Source organism: Struthio camelus, chromosome 11 (genome assembly GCF_040807025.1).
Source record: "Struthio camelus isolate bStrCam1 chromosome 11, bStrCam1.hap1, whole genome shotgun sequence".
Classification (NCBI taxonomy): domain Eukaryota; kingdom Metazoa; phylum Chordata; class Aves; order Struthioniformes; family Struthionidae; genus Struthio; species Struthio camelus.
Genome location: NC_090952.1, coordinates 22,170,472 through 22,189,961, shown reverse-complemented (window position 1 = coordinate 22,189,961; position 19,490 = coordinate 22,170,472). Strand labels below are relative to the sequence as shown.

The following is a 19,490-nucleotide window of genomic DNA, read 5'->3' as shown; positions in this document are numbered from 1 at the left end:
CTAAGAAAGACAACTACGTCAACGTGCAAGGATGGAAATCAGCCTCAAAGAGAGTATTTCAATAAATGAGAAATGCTACGAAGATACGCCAGGCTGAAGAGTGAGACATGAGAGAACTAAGGTGGATGATGAAAAAACGCTATCTAGAACCACAACTTTTGGCAACTTTTGGTACCATGCAATTCAGCATGTCCTTTGGATGCAAATACTTTCCAAAACCACAAAATCAGATAGAAGACTGGTTCCTGTAAGAGCTTCTTGATCCTGTTCACTTTGCAACTCTTTGTTCCAGTATAGTTTTTAGCTCATACATTCTGGGACTCTGTCCATTCCTCTGACATCAACCAGCCTTGTACAAGGTCTCTAATTACCCAAATCTACTCACATCATATCCTGTTATTGAAATCTGATGCATAGAGTCATTGACTGACTTTAGCAAATCCAACATTGCAACAAGAGCTTCTTGAAGTTCCTGAACTCCATCGCAGCTCGTGCTGTACTTTAGCAGCTCCTGAAAATAGAAATGGAAGAGCACATGTTTGCAGTTAAACAAAGCAGACTTTTCCATCTCACCCAAAGTTTCCAATGCCTGAGAGCAACCTACACTGTGTAAATTTCTTTTTTCTTATGTCACCGGAAAAAAGACACATTCTAAAAACACAGTCAGTATTAGGTGTGGAACATATGAAAAGCATGTCCCATTTTTTCTGAGTTTCCTTAAAGACGGCATTGGGCTGGAGCGGGGCATCACGCTCTTCTGAGCTCTTTGCACTCTGCTGTTTTTCTGCTTTGTAAGAAACGGTAAGTAAGGCTCAGGGTCTCCATCAGACACTGTTTATGTTATGCATGCCTTTGAATGAGGTTTCAGCAGATGATTATCTTCAGACTAGCAGAGACAAGGAAGGGATTTTATAAAATCCAGAGAGGCTTCAAGTCAGTAAATGGAAGGCACTGTTGGAAACTATACCATTCATATAAAATAACTTTCAATTCAGACCTCCTCTCCCCACTTACAACTTCATGAGTACTCATCCCTTGCTCAAGAAGCTGGAAACAGGGGTTCAACAACCTTCTGAAGTCACCACTCCAGTTCTCTGTAAAGTGGACATAATAGCATTGCCCTGCCTTAGAAGGGTGACACAAGGATGAATGCATTAAAGATTACAGGCACTGTAACAACTTAAGGAGAAGAAGAAGAGATGCACCAGTACAGTGTACTTCATTCATCATGCTCTTATCATCATCTCTGGTTCATTTTTCTTAGAAGCGTTTCTGTCACTTTGCATCTGTGAACAGATTCAAACTTTTTTTTTTCTCCATAAAAATAGCTTGCTAAAAGCCCCTTCTCCTTTTTCAGGTATGTGAATTTTCATCCTCACTGAATGTCACTGTATGGAGGGCCAAGATAAGCAATGTGTACTCTAGGGCTTGTTTTACAGGTGACCTTTAATTGAAAAATAAAACAAAACTAAAAAACAACTCTATGTCCTAATGTTCTTTCAAAGTAGCATATGACATACCTTCAAAAGTAACTGGTATTTTGTCAGGCGTTGCACTGGTTTGAGCAAATAAGAATCCAGACCAAGTTTGTGTTCTAATTTTCTTTGGCATTCCTGGGACAAAAATTCACAGTAAGTTAGTTCTGCATTTTCTATAAGCAGTTATTCCAATAGCATGATTAACATGGCTTGAAAACTTCAAAGATTTCATGTCAAAATGCCTTATAGTGCCACGGTAACTTAAAAAGTTTTATAAAACCATGTAAAATAACATAATGGAAGGCTCTGCTTTAAACTCCTTGCATGCAAGAAACTCCAGCTGCCATGTGAGGCATCCATGCCACGGTGAACAGAACACAACGCGAAAACACGGGAGCGCTGAGGACTGTGTTTAGGACAAGTGAGTGTCCCAGGATGATGCCTGCCTTGCTAGAAATACACAGCTCACCTGGAAGAAGGTGCTTTCCGAACACTGCCGCCACAGAGACTCCGACCGGGGCTTATTCTGACAGTATTTCTCATACATCTGGAAATCCTCTCGCTGTAAGGAAAGGCAGAAAGGCAAGTCTTAAACACATGCATGCCAACCTGCTGGGCAGCTAAATAAGGCAAACACCAAAACTGCAAATTTGGTTTTACCTCTGCTGCCAAACAAAGGACTGTACTATCTAAAAGTCAGCGAGCTTGGATAAAAAAGCTGCTGCTGACAACGAGAGGGTTGCTCGCAGCAGACTGCGGTGCAGCCGCGACCGCTGCTTTCCCCCATCTGCTGCTGTCCACGCAGTTGCGTTGCCTGCCTGGCTGTTGGTGTTTTGTATCAGAAGCATCTTACTCAACTGACATAACTGAGATCTGTGCAAAGAACCGGGAGAAACATTGGCCTTAAAGTCTGCTTTGTATGTGAAAATGGATTCACCAACCCTGTCTAGGAAACAAAATCCCACTCGCTCGGGCGCTCCCAGGCAGCCTTCCAAACTGTGCAGGAAAACTCTGTAAGAGATGGGGGAGAGATGAAAGGCAGCTGTGAGCAAGGTACTGCTTGGGCATTTCATCATTACAGGAAATCAGAGCGATGAAAGGGGGCACCGTACTTGTTGTGGAAGTCGTATATCTCTGGCATGTTTCCAAAGAGGATGTCCTTCCTATTCCTGAGCACGGGAGGCATGAGGAGGACCATGGCCGGGTTATCCATTTCGGCTCTGTAGCCCTGCAGGATGCAAGAGGAGTTCATCACTCAATTTTTAAGGCCTTGGGTTGCCATCTCCTTGCAGACAGATGAAAAGGGATGTGAACAGACTTTCAGTATAATCTACCTTGTTTCAAAGTGCAACATTCCTTTTCTTTTTTTTTTTCTTTATTTGTTTGTCCTTAAACTCCCTTCTTGTAGTCTCTACCCTTCAGTCCCTGGGCATCTGGGGGCTGCGGTCTGGCAGAACATGGTTGATGCGGCTCCTGCGGGGCCAGCAAGCCTGGCTTCGCTCCAGAGCGACATGGTGGGAAAAGGGGCAGCCACACTCCCATGCCCTGGCAGTTAGGACAGCAAGAGCCATCCCGTATACACGATAAGGCAAAAAGACCGACAGCAGAGACCTGAATGCAGCTCCGGTCTGTGGAAAATAAATTTTCCTCCTTTTAACGATAAGCACACACGCATGCTTTCTTGCTGCGTTTATACTTTAAACAGTTCCCAATGCCAATAAGCATACGCGCAATAGGACGAGCACAGCTGCACACACACCGTCACGCAGAGAGGCACCATCCCCTGGGGAGATGCCCTCTCTCCACGTAAGGCAAATTGCAGCCACTTATTCCTCGCTACAGGCTTGCTGCGAGAGCGGTCCCGGGGGAATACGTGTCCGGGTTAAACCTATCTGCTGTTATGACCGTGGGACACATGAGCGACAACTTGTTTGTAAGGGATATGCAGCTACAGACAATCTCACAAGAACTGGTGTACAAGGTAATTTGTTACAAAGCAGAGACAGCTTGAGATCAAATACCAAAATCAATGGGCTTTTTGCTCTTACACAAGACTCTTGCTGAACACCGGGATCCCTCTCTCCTCGATTCCTGCGGTCTAAGGTTTTCTGCCCTCTCTCACTGTACCTGCCTCCTGAAATCACAGCCTTTCCAAAATGGGGGACTTTGCTATGTAACAGGGAAGAGCTGGAAGAGACCCTGCTGCACTACAAATTGTTAGGTGGAATTAGGAAATAATGCAAAGCTCCCTGCATTAAAATCACATTACTACACCAATGCAAAAATATTTACCTGTTGGGGTAAACCCCGGGAAAGATACAATAAGTTCAAAGGAGAATAAAAGACCTCTAACTGTAAGATAGGAAAGAGCCAGAGCTCAGGACAATCTCTGCAAAGTAGAGGCTAAAAAGGCCACTGACAACAGCTCACGCAGCCCACGTTAGTCACTAAACATTGCATAAAACTGAGGCCCTCTAACATGAGCTGGAAAGGTAACCACCTATACTCAATCACAGTAAACAGTGGTTAAATAAAGTAAACGAGTACGGGCATGTAAAATGGTAGTATGTGCAATTATAATCTGGTTTCTAAACTAAGAAATGTGCTAAGAAATGTTCAAGAACCTTACAGCACAAAGGCAGAATTCTTCCAAAGATAAAATACAAGCTGCTTTCTTTCGTCTTCAAAAGGTAAAAGAAATCAGGGAACATTTAAAAATATCAGCTTTTTTGTACATTTTTCCAGTCTCTGACAAAATCAATTATTAGTTCATTTGTGTGCAAACGAAGGCTTCTCCCTCATTCGAGATGAAAAACTCGTCCTGCCACCAACTGTTCCTGCAGATGCCTCTGAGTTAAAAATGATGGGGAGAAAATTTGAAAACTCCTGACTATCTAGGGATCTGACAGTTTGGTAGAAACCAACTCCATCGCTTTTTTGCTTAGCTCGACAGAGTGGCAGGTGCTGGGGAACAGCAATGAGGAATCCGAAGGCACTCACCGTCAAAACAGTGAACAGCTCCTCTACGTACACTCTCTCCGTTTCTATAAGCTCATTTATGACATGGCTAAAATAAAGAAAAAAACACAGAAGTGCATTATTTTCATATGTCTCAAAAGAAACCACAAGAAACCAGTGAGGGTAAACAAGCCCAAAATATATTGTGAGCCAATTAACAACCATGGTAGCAATGAGAGAATAAGTAAAAGTGCAACAGATGACATCCAGCTCTGGCTGGAGGAATACATGGACAAGGTAAGGACTGACCAAAAATAAGCATCGCTTTGAGTACCTCGGATTTAAACAGGGTGAAAGCTTACCCTTTTAGTATATCTAAGTTGTCGTCACTGTCTGAAATAAAAGACTGCAAGGAATTTCGCTTTTCTTGATAGTCGTGCATTACTTCGATCTGGAAGAAGAACGGGATGTGTTAGAAAGAGCCACAGGGAGCTCAGCACCGAGGCAGGACCAGCCCAGTCCCAAAGCAAACACAGGAACTCTTTGGGGAAGGATGAAATACGCTGCCTTTTAAGAAATCCTATGTGACGAAAAAAAAACTTTAAAAGGTCATAGCATGTAATGGGTAGCCAAGTATTCCCAGAAATTAGTCTGCTACATTAAAATTTGCAAATACTGATAATATAGCTCATTAGCACCGAGACCAGAGAACAGTTTCCACAGGGGAAATATCTGCAGAAGTGGGAGGTCCCTTAACAGGCCTCATTGTTACGCAAGGAACAGGGATTAGCACAAAGAAAACAAGTATCTGTGATGTGGACAAACAACCCAAGATAGATCTCAGATTTTGGACAAATCCAAATAAATCATAGGGACATGAAAGAGTAAATACTATATAGGAAAAAAGCACCTCCAAACCCGAAAGTTATGTTTAATCAGTTTTTAGGAGGGTCTGATTTGGGATCTTATGGTACAAAAGTCATTCAGATTTCACTAATAATTTTTACCTTGCGAGAATTTTGAGTTTTTCTTGACGTTTTCTTCCCAGGGAGAGAGAGGTCAAATGAAAATTTCAAACTGGAATTAAAATCCACACCTTCAACAGAAAAATATATAATTACGTAATTTATGTCTATAGTAAAAGAGACAATTCAGAGAGAAACTACGAGGTCATCAACAAAATGGGGATAGATTTTAAGAGTGAATAATTAGTTAGCTAACACTAGAAGCAAAATAACAAAATGAAGGTACCTCAAATAACAATACTGAATGCCGCAGTCACATAGATGGGCATAAAAACCATAAAATAAAAACTAATCAGGAAGAACAAAACGTCCATTAAGGGAATACCGTGATCAAAACCTAACAAAGTCTGTAAAAGCCTCTGCAAATGATAGAGAGTGATAAAATCAAATAAATTATCATAAGGAACATCACCTGCTGGGATACTGCTCTAAAGTCCTTTTATAGGACTTTAGGTCAGATCTGTTTCTCCCAGCACAGCTGGGACGCAGCGCTGCCATGTGGACATGGGGACTAGCATCTCCAGGCGGCTTCCCCGCATCCCCCTCCTTCTGCTAAAGTCAACCTAAAATTGTGGGCTTTTCTCTCATGGGCATCAAAGTATTTATTTTCAGATACTAGAATGGCCTCAAATATTAGAAGTGACTATACGAAATTCTGGGATAGAGCAAAATTAAATACATTCTGATGTGCAATATTCACCTTATTTATAAATTAAAAAACAAGCCAGCAAAGAAAAAAAAAATCAAGCAGATGAATCAAATATCTTTCTATGAGGGTGAAAAAAAAAGACGTAGGGAGAAAAACTGATGCAGAGGAATGGAAACCAGCATGGAGAGCAGGTGCCCCATCTTCAGCATGGGCTGCTACAAGATAAAACCATCACTGATTATTACACCAAAGAGGCTTTAAACCTCCACTTGCAAACACGCCAAAGGGAGGAGGAGGGGTGCGCGCCGGGGAGCGCATCGGAGCCACGCGTGGCACGTGCCCCACCACAGCACAAGGTGAGAAGTTCCAAAGGAAATGAGGATTTGCCAGGGGAGCTGCTGGGAGGCTCCCACCAGGGGGAGAGGGAACACGGATAATAACTTAGACGAGAGACAGTCATCAGACGTAGCTCAGTGTTTTATTGCAAGCGCCTGGGGGTGAGAAAAGTTCCTCCCGTGACCACGGAGTTACATGACTACAGCACTCAGACTCCACCGCGGCCTCTTGTATCGCCGCCACACATCTTGCTGCGTTTTATGGTTCAGGATGGGGAAGTTTTCTTCTTTATTTCCTGAAAGTGCTTTCAAAAGTAGAACCACCGCGCTTATCAGACTGGCTTCAAATCCAGAGCAAACATGAAAGAGGAAGCATCTCTCCTCAGATAGAAAAAGAAGGAAAAAAAAGGAGAGAGAGAACAAGAAAGAAAAGAGGACGAAAGTAATGCGCCCAGAGGTGGTATGGTTTCAATCCATGCCATAAAACCCATACATCTCAGAGCACTCTCAGCGGAGCCCAGCACGCGCCTTTGACGCTGCACATCACACCAGTAGGCCTACAGCATTTTGATGTTTTCATGGAGGCCTTATTAAAAAGAGCTCTGGGCATGACGTATCCAAAGAAGAGCTTTTTGTCTCACCTTTTGCTGGCTATGCTCATTTGAAGATACTCGATCATATCTTTCAGGAATGCGATTAACGGAGGACGCCTGTGTGTTACCAGTGAGTGAGCGCCTTTGCAAGAAAAACGTGCAACCCTTAAAGCAAGTGCATCAAGTAGGTCCAGCCAATTGATGCTGGTCTCACAAAAAACACCCATTTACCCCTATTCTTTAAGTCAATGATTCCTACTTAATATTTTCCTCTTACTGGAAAGCTAAAAAACTTACAATGGGAAAAATGGGTTATATTTTAATTTTTGAGACACAGAGCTTTCTGGTTTGAGGACAAGGGTTCAGAGAGCACGGTGGTCTCGTGAATGTGGCGTTGGCCACACTCAGAAGGAAATTTGGGATTTATTTGCAGCACCGGCCTGCATCTAGAGCAGCTTAATTCCCCTCTCTACACCTAGGTGCACTCCCCTCCCTTCACTGGCTTCATTATTTAACATTCGTAACTCCCTGAATCGCAGCCCTTTTGCGGTTTGTGTGTGTCGCACCTACTACTATTCATCACAACCAACACTGGCCAATTAATCATAAACATTTTTGTATTAAAGCACATCAAACTGCTTAACTGCTTCATGCAGTCAGATCACTGAATTTAATATTGCCATGTAACTTAGCACATTCCTGGTTGAAAAAATATGAATGTTACTTTGAAATGCTTTTTAGAGTCTGATATATAGAGGGCTGCTAAGGATGAAAGCTTTAATTTTATAATTCAAAGCGAACGTTGTGCCAAATCCCATTACCAGAATCTAGGCAAAACATTCAACAAACTTGACTCAACCAGAAACTGCATCTCTAAGAACATTAATTACTCCACAATTCGGATTTATGGCAGACATTCTCAAATATTCAAAGGGAGTTAAGCATCCGACTTCTCACTTATGTTCATGCCATTTGAGTTCCCCATTTCTCTAGGCTCCTTTGCAAATGCCAGTCTAATTTTATGCCAGTTCCAGCTTGAGACAACTAAAGGGATTTCTAATGGGAGCTTTTTGATTCAGAGAATAGGTATGCTAATACATTTACAAATCTTGCCCTTTTGCCCGGCAGTATTAACTCACCAGTTCAGCCCAGTAGGATGCTAGTGAAGCAGAACTGGCAGCATGCACTGTTTATGGCTCTCTTTTCACTGAGCATAAAGTGTGAATAAGTATCACACAAGCAGTCTCAACCAAGCCAGCCTGAGCTGCAGAAGGTGCTTTCTAACGCATTTCTACAGAGAGAGTGGAAAAAACATTGTATTCGCTTTATTTGATCACTTTTGTCCATTCTGTGTGGTCATCTTATAAAAACAAGAAAATATACTAAGAAATTTGGAAGCGCCATTATTTTGGAGTTTGGAAAAATGTGCTGCAGCACTGAGAAACTTCTGGAGCCCTGCCTGTAGCTGTGAAGTACGTACGGAGCCAACACAGCGGCACGGACCTATATACAACCACAGTCCATGCACGCTGAGGCTTCCACACCACCTTCCTCACGCAGAAATGGGAAGCTAGGCACAGAAATTGAAAGAACAATCAATTATCTCATATATATTTAACATTATGCAACAACGCTGCATCAGCCAGCAGAGTTGTTGTATTGGTTCCTCAAACCAATACAACAGGTTGGTTCCTCAAAACTGGCCTTAGCCTTATTCTTCCTGGCTCAGAGCAAAATTAATATCTGAAGATACCATAAGTTTAAAATATTTTACCATGTTTGGGAGAGAACAACGGTGATTTTGATCTTGGTGGATTTTCTGGCCGAGGGGCTACTAATTGGACAGGCCGCACATGTTTATCCAACAGCTTCTTGAAGCAAGACTGGCGATTCTCAAACATGCTTCGGACGTTTTCAAGCTTGGCCTGCACTGACTGTATCTGGCACTGCGGAGAGTGAAAAAGACTCCCGTGACCAAATAACTACCGTTATCTTGCACTTTGACCCAAAACAGAGAAAGTGAAAAGCTGACGACAACACTGCAACGCAGTCTGATCTTACTTTTTACTCATGCGATGAGGAACTTGAGGGTTTGCTTACCTTTAATTCAGACGTTAAGACTGACTCAAAATCATAATGCAGGGCTTGGGGATCATAGTTTAAGTAGGGTGAGGAGCTTTCAAGAAATCTTTCTATGTCCTGGAGAGCTTTCTGAGCACCTTCCTTAGACTGGCATTTATCCATCTGCTGGTTAGCTAGCAGGTAGGCACCTTCGTCACAGCACTGCAGGGCCTGATAACAGCACAGGGCAAATACAGGGAGCGGAGACAGTGAGCAGCACCCCTACTAAATCAAAGCACCCATGACAAATATCTGTCACACCCTAAGGTCTCATTACCAGATCTGCATTTTGAATTAGTGCTGCTAAAGAGCTAAGCAACTATTGCATTTTGATAACAAGAAGAAAGGCCACATTTTTCTGGAGGGTGACTACATTCCTCAATATACCCAGCCAAGTTCTGCTCTCGCTTCTACCTGGATAAAATCAGTGATATCACTGGCAAAAAAAAAGCAGAGTTTGGTGCACAGCAGAACCAAATGCTGAACAGCAGCAGAACCAAATGCTGAACAGCCCAATCTTTATCCAAATGAGAAAGCTGAAGGGTTAAAAATCAGAGCTTACAATGAGACAGGTGGGTTTATTGAGATAAGAGGCTGGCTCAGTGCAAATCTGAGTTGTGAGGAATAATCAAAGCAACGGCATTCATATTTTTAACAAAGCAAGTAATTTAAATTGCATTTAAAGTTCTGCATTTAATTTACATAAGTAACAGCTGAATGCCCAGCTCAGAGTGCAGTGAACACTCTCAAACTGTAGCACACACAGGGTCATAACTTCGCTGCTTCTCTCAGTTGCTTCAAGTATACTACAGTCGTGTGCCTTCCGGCCTAATTAGCATGTATTTTCCTAAATTAATTTTCGATGCTGATTAAGATATCAAAGAGCAGTGGAGCCACATGACTCCACTTCCACGCCAGCACACAGCAGCTGGACACATCTACCAATCTGTCATCTTATTGTACAGTCAGCTACGTTGATTCTTAATAAATCCCTAACAAAAAAGGGCTGGAGCTTATCTGAAAGCGTTACCTCTATCGCACTGAGTTTGAATCCTCGTTAGGTCAATTAATACATGGATGCACCATGAAAGCGTGAGCAACAACAGCAGCTGAACTTAGGCGTTCTGGATTGCCCTCTGGAGATACCTACCTCTTTCTGTTGACTATTTACAGCACCAACAGATATCCGTTGCCTAGCTTAGCCAGCTAAGTGGGGGCAAAGCAGTCTCCCTCCCCCTGGGGAATGCTTTCCTGAACTGCTGGAGCAAAGTTGCAAGTTTTAAACAAGATGCTTCTCGCTAAAAAGTGGAGCATCTAACTACGTGGAGAAGCTAACTACTACTCAGGGTGCCATATCTCTGCACTCTACCTGCTGAAGACGGGTATGAAGATCCAAGGTCTTCTGCAGTCGCGCGTGCTTCCTTTTGATCTCATCCGACAAGACGTCGGAATGGTGCCGCAGCTCGTTGCATTGCTGGCAGATCAAGTTGAGCGCGTAGTGGTGATTTGCTGCTAGCTGGTGTCCGTGTAGTATCACTACCTGAGCCTTCCCTATCAAGTCCTTTAGCAACAGGAGGAGAAAGGATAGCACGTTTAGTGAAAATATGACAAAACGTCTACAAATAACTACGTGCACGTTCTCATTTTACCTGATTTCAGATACATATGGAAATGACTGCCCTTAGGAATGGCCAGAATGGGTGGCTTATGCAGGATACAATGACATTCGTTGTTTGGGAAAAAAGCTTTCATCATCCAAAAGGAGGAAGAAGAAGAAAACGGCACTTCACCTAACTAGTTATGCCGTGAACGGTTGCTGGCTCTGCATTGCTGCCATTTCCAGGAACGGCACTCTAAAAAAATGTATCTTATGTCGAGTTTAGGCATGCCATGCTCATGAGCATGAAAGGAAACTGAGCAGTTAGGGTTTATAGTGAAAACAAACCTGGCTGTTTGTAACAAAACTTGAAGTAAAGACCATGCTATCTTACACGCACGTTTTGGTCAGTGTAATGGTTATTATTATATCTTCTCCAGCGCTGGCTTTCTGTTGGGACTGCTTCCCTGTTGCACCCACTCTGCCATGCTTTTTATTCCTCCTCTCATTCTCAAGAATTCCCTCCAAATGGCCAAAAAGCCTTAGACCTTTCTCCCATGGCTCTTATTTTCAAGGAAGCCTCTGGGGACTGTGTCCAAATCTGTCAAGATTTCTCCACTGACCCTGCTCCTGCAACGAGCACATCCCTTTACAGTCATCACAGACTCAGCCAGGCTTCTGTGAATCATCTCTCTTCGCTCTTCTTTCAGCTACATCTCTTAGCCTTCATCCATATGTTATGTTCAAATCACAGACACTTCAGGATAGCAACTTTTTTGCCTCTCCATGTGCCTGTTAACAAGTCTCTGGCTATTAGCATAGCTAAAGCACTTAACATATAAATAATTCTTCTTCCAGCTCATTAACTCCCACGCCTGCCCTATGTTCAGACATTTATCTGCCTGGGATTTTCATGGTGGCTCAGCAACTTATTTTAGCTATGATAATTAAATACCCTGTTCCCGCTTTGCAGGGTGATCACAGTTTTGCTGCACAGAGCAGAAAGACATGAAACCAACACTTTAGTGCAGCCACTTTCCACTGAATTACACCAGAATCAGGCCATTTCAGAAAACCTCTCCTACCACAAGTACAGAATGTGCCTCTTCTGTTTCATTAGTGCACCTCTGCTACGAAAGGTTATCTCACCTGAGCCATACCATCTAAATGACCCAAGTCCTTGAGCCTTTGTTTCACTTGGGAGACACTATCTCCAGTGTCAGGCACTTCCGCTTGCTGACCCATTAAAAATTCAATGGCGTTCTTGACCTAGACACACAAAAGAAGATTGCTGCAAAATGACACAAAGCACAGGCATAAAATCACGCAAAGATCAAAAGTTAATCACATTGCAGCTAAGACTGCTAAATGCAATAATAAAGCTAGAGTCTACGAACTAATTTCTAATTTCAAAGATGCGCCTATCTGTGAAATCTATGTGACTGCAGGGCAGTGATATCTAAATTAGCTCTGAATGAGGAAGCACAGTGGTTTTCTCAGTCTAGCTACCCTGCTAGTCAGAGTCCTGGAAAAGCAGCATAAACTGAGCAGCCTCCAGTATTTGCAGACTTGATTTAACTGGTTCAGAGGTAGATCTAGTTAATCTAGTTACTTCAGCACCATACGCTAGAAAGGATTCTAACTAAAAAGCGTAAAAAACTCTCTCCTCTCCCCTCCTTTTTTTTAACTCCCCTTCTTCTTTCTGCCAACAGAAGTAGTTCATCTGATCATACCTCTTGAAAACTTTGCTCAAACTTCAACAGTTGTAAATATTGTTCCATTTTTAACTGATGTTTTTCCCAGAAGCCGTCAAAAGCTGTCTCCATCTCATGCAGCTGACCAAGTAACCTTGAGTACAGAAAGAAGAGAGGACAAACAATTTGCAAATAGAGGACAAGCAGAGCGGAACAACCCCTAGAGATATCACTTATTCAGGCCTTCTGGACCCAAGCTCATCCCTCACTTGAATTCAACAGATGTGTATCTGTGGCTGGTGGAGATCTCAAAAAGAACTCGAATGAAATTATCATTACAGATGAAAGCATCTATGTGAAGCAGTCGTTATCATCTCCATATTATCTGAACGCTACCCGAGAGCCTTGCACTGGAGAACCCTGTATCTGCACTGCAGCTTCATTACAGAAGCGGGCAAACAAGCCAGAGTAGGTCAAAGTCACTTGACAGAAGCCATCCAGTAATTTGAGGGGCCTGGAGCAGAACTATGGTATCTTTGTCTGCACCTTTTCCATAGCTGACCTAAGCAGCATCCCACACTTACACAACTTGAGTATTTTCCCCTCAAAAATCAGGCAAATAAGCAACGTTCTGCACTCACCGATTCACAGTTTCCCAGTCCCCGGGTCTCTCACGGTGCTGGTCCTCACTGCATTCACTGGAGTCAGGCTCTTCCAAATTACTTAAAAGCAAGTTTCCTTCTTTTTTGACTGCTGTAATATCTTCCTGCATAATGTAAAACATTGTGGATTCAGACTGCTTTTTGTGAGCTAAGCCAACTCACGTTTCTCCCGCTGCCTCAGTTTCCCTGTCGCAAAACGCAGCAGCAGCACTCTGAGAGACCGAAGGGCCTCGGCGGACGCCTGAGCCCGCCGAGCACAGGGCCAGCCCTGGAGCCGGAGGAGGCGACGGGTGGCTCCGACCTCGTCCCGTTACGCCAGAGCCCTCAATTCTCCTTTGATACAAAGCCTGTTCTTGTACGCTAGATCCACTAGCCCAGTTGCCAAACAGGTGGTAACCTGATTTTTTTCCCATTCAGTATATCAAAGAGGTTAATTTCTTAGTTACTCCGTTTAAGCAATTTCTGTCATTTTTTTCACTGTGTTTGCAACTGGCTTCTGTTCGGTTACATAACTGAACATAGCTGTTCACAGTTACCTAAATTGTTCTGATCTATTCGTTATTTGAATGCAGGACTCAGCTGTACCAATCTTTTGGTTGTCATGAGAGCTACAGGGATCCCATGTGTTGCTGTCATCACAATCTGTGCACAGTTTCTCATCTACTTTCATCTTTCATGATCTTAGAAGGAAAACAGGAAAAAAAGCCAATGGACTTCATTTCAATTCAAAGCCAAAGAATGTTTTTGATATTTTAAATTAACGGATGAGGCACTAAAAGCAACAGATGCCTTGCACTGAGTACTGCTGTGCTTTATATGCAAATGAAAGCACAGGGTATCTTTCATTTCCCCACAGAGAAAAGTGCGTATTTGTTCATTTACATATAGGATTAAGTTCTCTCACTGATATTTGCTCTCTACACTTTGGATATAGTCTTAAGCATAAAGTTTAAATGAAATACATGGCAGCACATGTAGCTGCCATGTTACTACACCTCTCCTTGTTTTTAAAGGAGGAATAAAGGCCTCTTTGCTGTGCCTAAAATTGTACTTTCCATACACACGCATACACACGCACACATCCGTATGTGCCTACACCCAACACACTTTGGATGTCATTTTGCACCTTTCTTACTGGCAGCCTCTGGGAAATCCCTGTCACATGAATGGCAAATGATTATAAATGAAAACAGATACACATCTTCGATTTATGTAAGCGTATCCTGTCACAGAGCAAAGGACCTCATTCTTCAGCCCTACAGTACTGCTATTAACGGGGAATCCGTTTTAGGAAGCGAGGGTTTTGCCTGCACAGACATACAGAGGGGCAGCAAAGACAACAGCTTGATAGCAACAGCGGTCTTGTACCAAATCTTCCATTAAATCCTATAATAATTTTAATCACAAATAGTTGAAAAAAAAATCTTAAAGTGTTAAAGAAACAAATGCTGTTTAATATGAAACTTGCAGGCTTACATTAAGACAGGGATCATGCCACAAATGCTGTACACGAGATATGCTGTACACTAGATATGCTGTACACTATACGTGCTCAATAAAACTTCACCTTGGATGCTCTCTTAAACCAACGCAGCTTCGGTAAGCGCCGGGGGCTGGGGGGCCCCGCAAGACGCATGCAGTGCGTGCCCGCGACCCGCGCTCCTGGGAAGCCAGGGTGACAGCGAAAAGCGCAAAGCGCGGAGATGGAGCGTGCTTCAGACACCAGCTTCTCCAGCCGGTAAGCAGGTGGCAGCTGAGACAGTTTGCTGGATGTCGGCACGGCAATTTATTTGAACGAAAGGCACATGTAAGTGTAACATACAGAAACAGTCATGCTGTGTTTTATTTGGTCTGTCAACACATACACATGCCTGGGAGGGAAGGAGGAGTGAGCATCAAACAACTGGCAGTCAAAACCCAGAAATCCTCTCGCCACATGAACACCGGCTGCAAACACGCGGCTGACTTTCCCATGAGACATACCTTGAGCTGGTAGTACCTTTCGGTGCGCAGTGCCAGGATGCGCTCGATAGAATACATGTCGTCTGGTAACTCGGTCTCCGCCAGCTCCGTGCCAAAAGATTGCAACATCTGGGCAATTTCCTTCACGGTTAGTGCAAAACTCTCTATTGCCTGGTGGGAGACAACAATTGCAATCAGCTTGGGATTCAGGATATTCCTAAAGCTCGTTAAGAATGCACTAAGATAGGAGGCTGAGATTTATAAGGAAGCCTAACAGCTTATTCATGAAGAGGTAGGTGGGAGGTCCACTTCACGCTGAGCTGTTGCGCGCTTGTGCGTGCTAGACAGCAGCCAGGAGCTCACGGCCAGCTGGCTTTTAGTACAGTCTGAATCCACAACAAGGATTTCAATAAGGATAGCATTGGGCGCAGATATCTCATGCATATCTCTCTCCTTAGGCACTACGAGATTTTTTCCTAACATATATTGGAGGTATACGGTATGATCCACCTTAGGAGCTAACTCTCAAATTTCTGTACTTCCTCTTCTATTATCCTCCTCCTGGTTAGTCCACGCTGGGAACCACTTCCAGACAACAGGGCTTTGGAGATATCTTTGGCTTCTTGGTGATGGATGTTTCCAGCTTTGCAAACCCAAAGAGGGGGTTACAGAGCAGCCTGGCATCCTGGCTACCTCCTCTGCAGCTTCACCAAGAGGACGTGGGACAGCTGTGCGCAGAGGAGCGCTTCCCAGCTCTTCTTCAGGCAGCGATGCACGGGCTCGGGACGCGAGCACTGCCTGCGAGAGGAGACGGTGCATAACACGGGTGGGCTAGCAGTGGGCACAAGACGTCAGGATGACCACGTGTTTTCCTGGGCCCTCCTGGAAGTGGACGCTTATCTACGATTTCCAGCTCTGTTCTAGAAGCTCATCATTTTCTTAGATTAACTTTTAACATTTTTGCCATTCAAACTGATCAAGTGGGACAGCTGTATCATTGTTGATGTAACACATAGTGCAAAAGAACAAAACCAAGAATGAAAAATTTAAAAATTCATGAAGGTGACAGCAAACCAGTGTAAACAGGCACAAAACAGCAGAGCAATGGCTTAAACTCTTCCAGCAACAATGCCGTGCCCTTTTGTCTTCACACTGAGCTCCACACCTGCCTGTGTGGATGATGTTGCAGGACAGGGGGCACAAGGATCAGTCTGATACATGTTTTCATTAGTGTTTTGACTTGCTGGGAAAGTAATTGGGAACTGAACCTGTCATTAATTTGACAGCAGATTCCAGGGAAATGCAAGAGCATGCAGAAAACAGAGACATGAGGGTACAGAAAGCACAGAAATACATGGCAAGGCAGAGCTGGGGAAGGGGGTTAAATGCCTGATTCCACAGAGATCCTGGCAATATTAAAGGAAAGATCTTGCAAAGAAGAAAAAAAACAGGAAATTTTCTGAATTCAGTCAATGTGCAGAAGCATCCCTATTGCCCTAGTTCCCCTAAACATTTGTGATATTAATTACCTGAAGCAATCATTATTTAAAAAAAAAAAACTATTTCATATTTACCATTATGGGAATTCTAATAAAGATTTAAGAAGAGGGATCTTTTGGGAGCAATTTCAAAAGGCGCCGGGGGGAGTTAATCATCCAACTCCCTTCCAAATCCATTGAGTGCTTAACTCCACCGGACTCCTTTGCAGATCTTCTCTGAGAAACGGAGCTGCTTCAGGGGTTACTTTCAGCTACTCATTGCCTCACAGACAACGCGTAGGAGGAGCTCCCGCTCGCGACACTTTGAGGACCAGGCCTTACCCAACCCGCCTCGACCGGCCGCGAGCCCCACGCTGCGCCAGGCACGCACCGTTCGGAAGATGACCCATTCGCTGTGGCAGTACTCCAGGGTGCCTCCAAACTCCGGCGTTAACTGCTTTTCATCAATGTACGTCAGCAAATCGCTAACGGAGCTCAGCATAACAACCTGCAGACAAGGGAGCGCTGTTTACTGCTTACGCACCGCTTCTCTTCAACGCACAAGTCAAGCCCAGAAATCTTTCATGTATCTAGAAAATTGGGTTTGCTCTAAATCCTGGTCGAGAAGAGGGCCGCCTTTTTATGCTTATGGCTCAACACGGCTTTTATTTTATACGTTTTACCCTTTTTACACTCAACTCTGATTCCCCAGGTACTTTTTTGCTTAAATGCAAAGTACAGTGAGATACTGCAGTACCTGACTGCAGATCAGAGCTGAAAGTAAAGGTAAGGCAGGTTTTTTTAGGAGGTATTTTTTTCCAGTCATCTGGAAAAATATATAAGTTTTAATACCTCACGAAGCACTGGCCAATTTCACATAAGTACATATTCATGAATTTTTGTGTGTCTTGACCTTTCCTGTGACATGAATCATGAACTTTGAAAACTGCAAGTGATGATCATTTTAGAGTGAAAAATGCACTTTTTGTGAAAACCATATTCTTTCCTAAAAACTAAAAAAAAAAAAAAACCCACAAGTGTGCTTTGTGAGTTCCTGTTTGTGTCAGCCTTGGATTCTCTGAATGTATTTCTCTTTTCTTACTTATTCTTCCTAGGTCCTATAATCAAGGCAGCTTTGAAACTTTCTGAAACTTTCACTTGAGAATACAAACCCCTTTCAGTGGCTATTTCAGAAATAAATACCAACATGATGTTGGTAACTTGTTTACACTGAGATGAAAGCAGTGGGATCATGGGTGGCATTTACAGTAAAAGCTTTACAGGATGTGTCACCAGACATTAAACAAAAGTTAATTCCCGAGCACCATTTTCTCCTCCGCGGAGTCGTGCAGCTGATGCAGGGCGATGCCGACAGACTTACGAACCCATCACCCACTATCATGGGCTTGCCCTGAAGGGAGCAAACTTTGCACTAGGGAGCTGGAAACGCTACGAGAGAGATTTGGTGGAAACATGGCATTGCGGGAAGAGACGCTCCAGCTACTCGTCGCTGTACTGGCGGCACGCAGGCACTGTCGCGCCTCGGGCTCCTGGTGCGCAGTCAGTCCCTGTGCGTTGTATGCACATACCGGTAATTTGAGTAGAAAATCCTCCTGACTAAACCGAAATCCAATGTCAGTGAAGGTGCGCTGGAAAAACCCCGTGGGACGAAGAACCATCACTAAGTGCAGGCTCCCCGGGAAAGAGGCCTGCAAGAAAACAGAGATGACAATCAAGCTGGGCATCTGACAGGTCAAAACGACTGCTTTCAAATGCCTTTAAAAGATGGGAAAACAATCAAACCTTAGGGCTTCTTCTTTTTTTTTTTTCCTTTTCTGATTGCCCCGCCTACTCCCCACTTCTATTTACTGCTAGCCCTTTTCTTACTTTTGTCTGCTCTCAGTTGGAGTCCGTGTTTCCCACTACAGGGAGGCGTCCCGCACTCCAAGCACTTGCCCGGCGGGCTGCAATCCCACCGCGTGGCTGCAAGGCTTCTGCAGGCTCACGTTTTTTCCAAATGAAGGAAGATATTACAAGTGGTATAAAGATACAGGACTTATACTATAAGGATCACATAGTCCCACTTCCCTTTGTAATAAGCAAGAGTTCAGCCATCCGCCTTGAAGGGCCACTGACAATAAACTTTAAGACTTTATATTGTGCCCAGCACTGTAACTTAGGGAGATAAATTACGGTGTAGCAGGGAACGTAAAACTGGAACATTGAGGGGAATAACAGATAGATTGGGAATACACAATTTATTCCCAGACTCACTAATCATCCCATAACCGCATCAAGCATAATCTGTCATTGGTAATTATCAGGCAACATTTAATTTGTGGCAAGGATTTGGAATTTCTTGTCTGTGCTGCTAGAGCCTTTTTTCAAGCATGTGGCTGGCAGGTGCATTTTTAAATAGATCAGTGAAAAGGGTGCTTGAGAATGAAAAAGAATTTTTAAGAAACTAGGAGTCAGATCATTAAATTATGGATATGTGCATGAGGCAAAGAGCTGAGTTAATTAAGAATGAATCTTCTCTTAGATCGAGCTCAGCCAGGATATCTCTCTCCATCTATTCCTCATTAATTGTTTTTTTAATTCAAACCTAAGAACGTTAAAACTGTTAGGCATGATAGCAAGCTGGAACCAGGCCACCTCGGGACCATGCACCCACCACCATCAGCCCAGCACTGGCGGTGGCTCTTCAGTCACACCGTTCAGCGATGGCCCTTCTCCAATTTGCAGCCCCAGCTCCTGGCATCCCGATCCAGCGCTCCTTTCTCTACTGCAAAGTGGAGCTGTGAGGCAGCCACATAGGAAAAAAGATATTAGTAGCATCTACACCATGGGTGAGAGTAATGAACGTGTTTAGATATTTTGCACTGCAGGGCACTTAATCTCTGCCTTCAAAACATGGATTGCTTCCATAAACATGCAA

General features: G+C 43.6%; 1 protein-coding gene across 3 annotated transcripts in view; it reads right to left on the bottom strand.

Annotated features, from left to right (window-relative positions):
• MCF2 (MCF.2 cell line derived transforming sequence) overlaps positions 1 to 19,490 on the bottom strand; it is a 61,060-nt gene that overhangs the window by 16,232 nt on the left and 25,338 nt on the right. For 2 of the 3 annotated variants that reach the window (XM_068956853.1, XM_068956854.1), the window contains 17 exons: positions 18,142 to 18,261; positions 16,944 to 17,060; positions 15,096 to 15,245; positions 13,092 to 13,216; positions 12,490 to 12,604; positions 11,906 to 12,025; positions 10,529 to 10,720; positions 9,139 to 9,330; positions 8,813 to 8,984; positions 5,444 to 5,532; positions 4,799 to 4,887; positions 4,479 to 4,545; positions 2,591 to 2,706; positions 2,420 to 2,489; positions 1,948 to 2,040; positions 1,521 to 1,613; positions 386 to 511 (listed from right to left, as the gene is read on the bottom strand). In XM_068956853.1, coding sequence (XP_068812954.1) covers positions 386 to 511; positions 1,521 to 1,613; positions 1,948 to 2,040; positions 2,420 to 2,489; positions 2,591 to 2,706; positions 4,479 to 4,545; positions 4,799 to 4,887; positions 5,444 to 5,532; positions 8,813 to 8,984; positions 9,139 to 9,330; positions 10,529 to 10,720; positions 11,906 to 12,025; positions 12,490 to 12,604; positions 13,092 to 13,216; positions 15,096 to 15,245; positions 16,944 to 17,060; positions 18,142 to 18,261 — 2,046 coding nt within the window. Of the gene's footprint in view, positions 1 to 385; positions 512 to 1,520; positions 1,614 to 1,947; positions 2,041 to 2,419; positions 2,490 to 2,590; positions 2,707 to 4,478; positions 4,546 to 4,798; positions 4,888 to 5,443; positions 5,533 to 8,812; positions 8,985 to 9,138; positions 9,331 to 10,528; positions 10,721 to 11,905; positions 12,026 to 12,489; positions 12,605 to 13,091; positions 13,217 to 15,095; positions 15,246 to 16,943; positions 17,061 to 18,141; positions 18,262 to 19,226; positions 19,248 to 19,490 lie in introns of those variants that run through there. The other variant, XM_068956855.1, reaches the window with a different exon arrangement.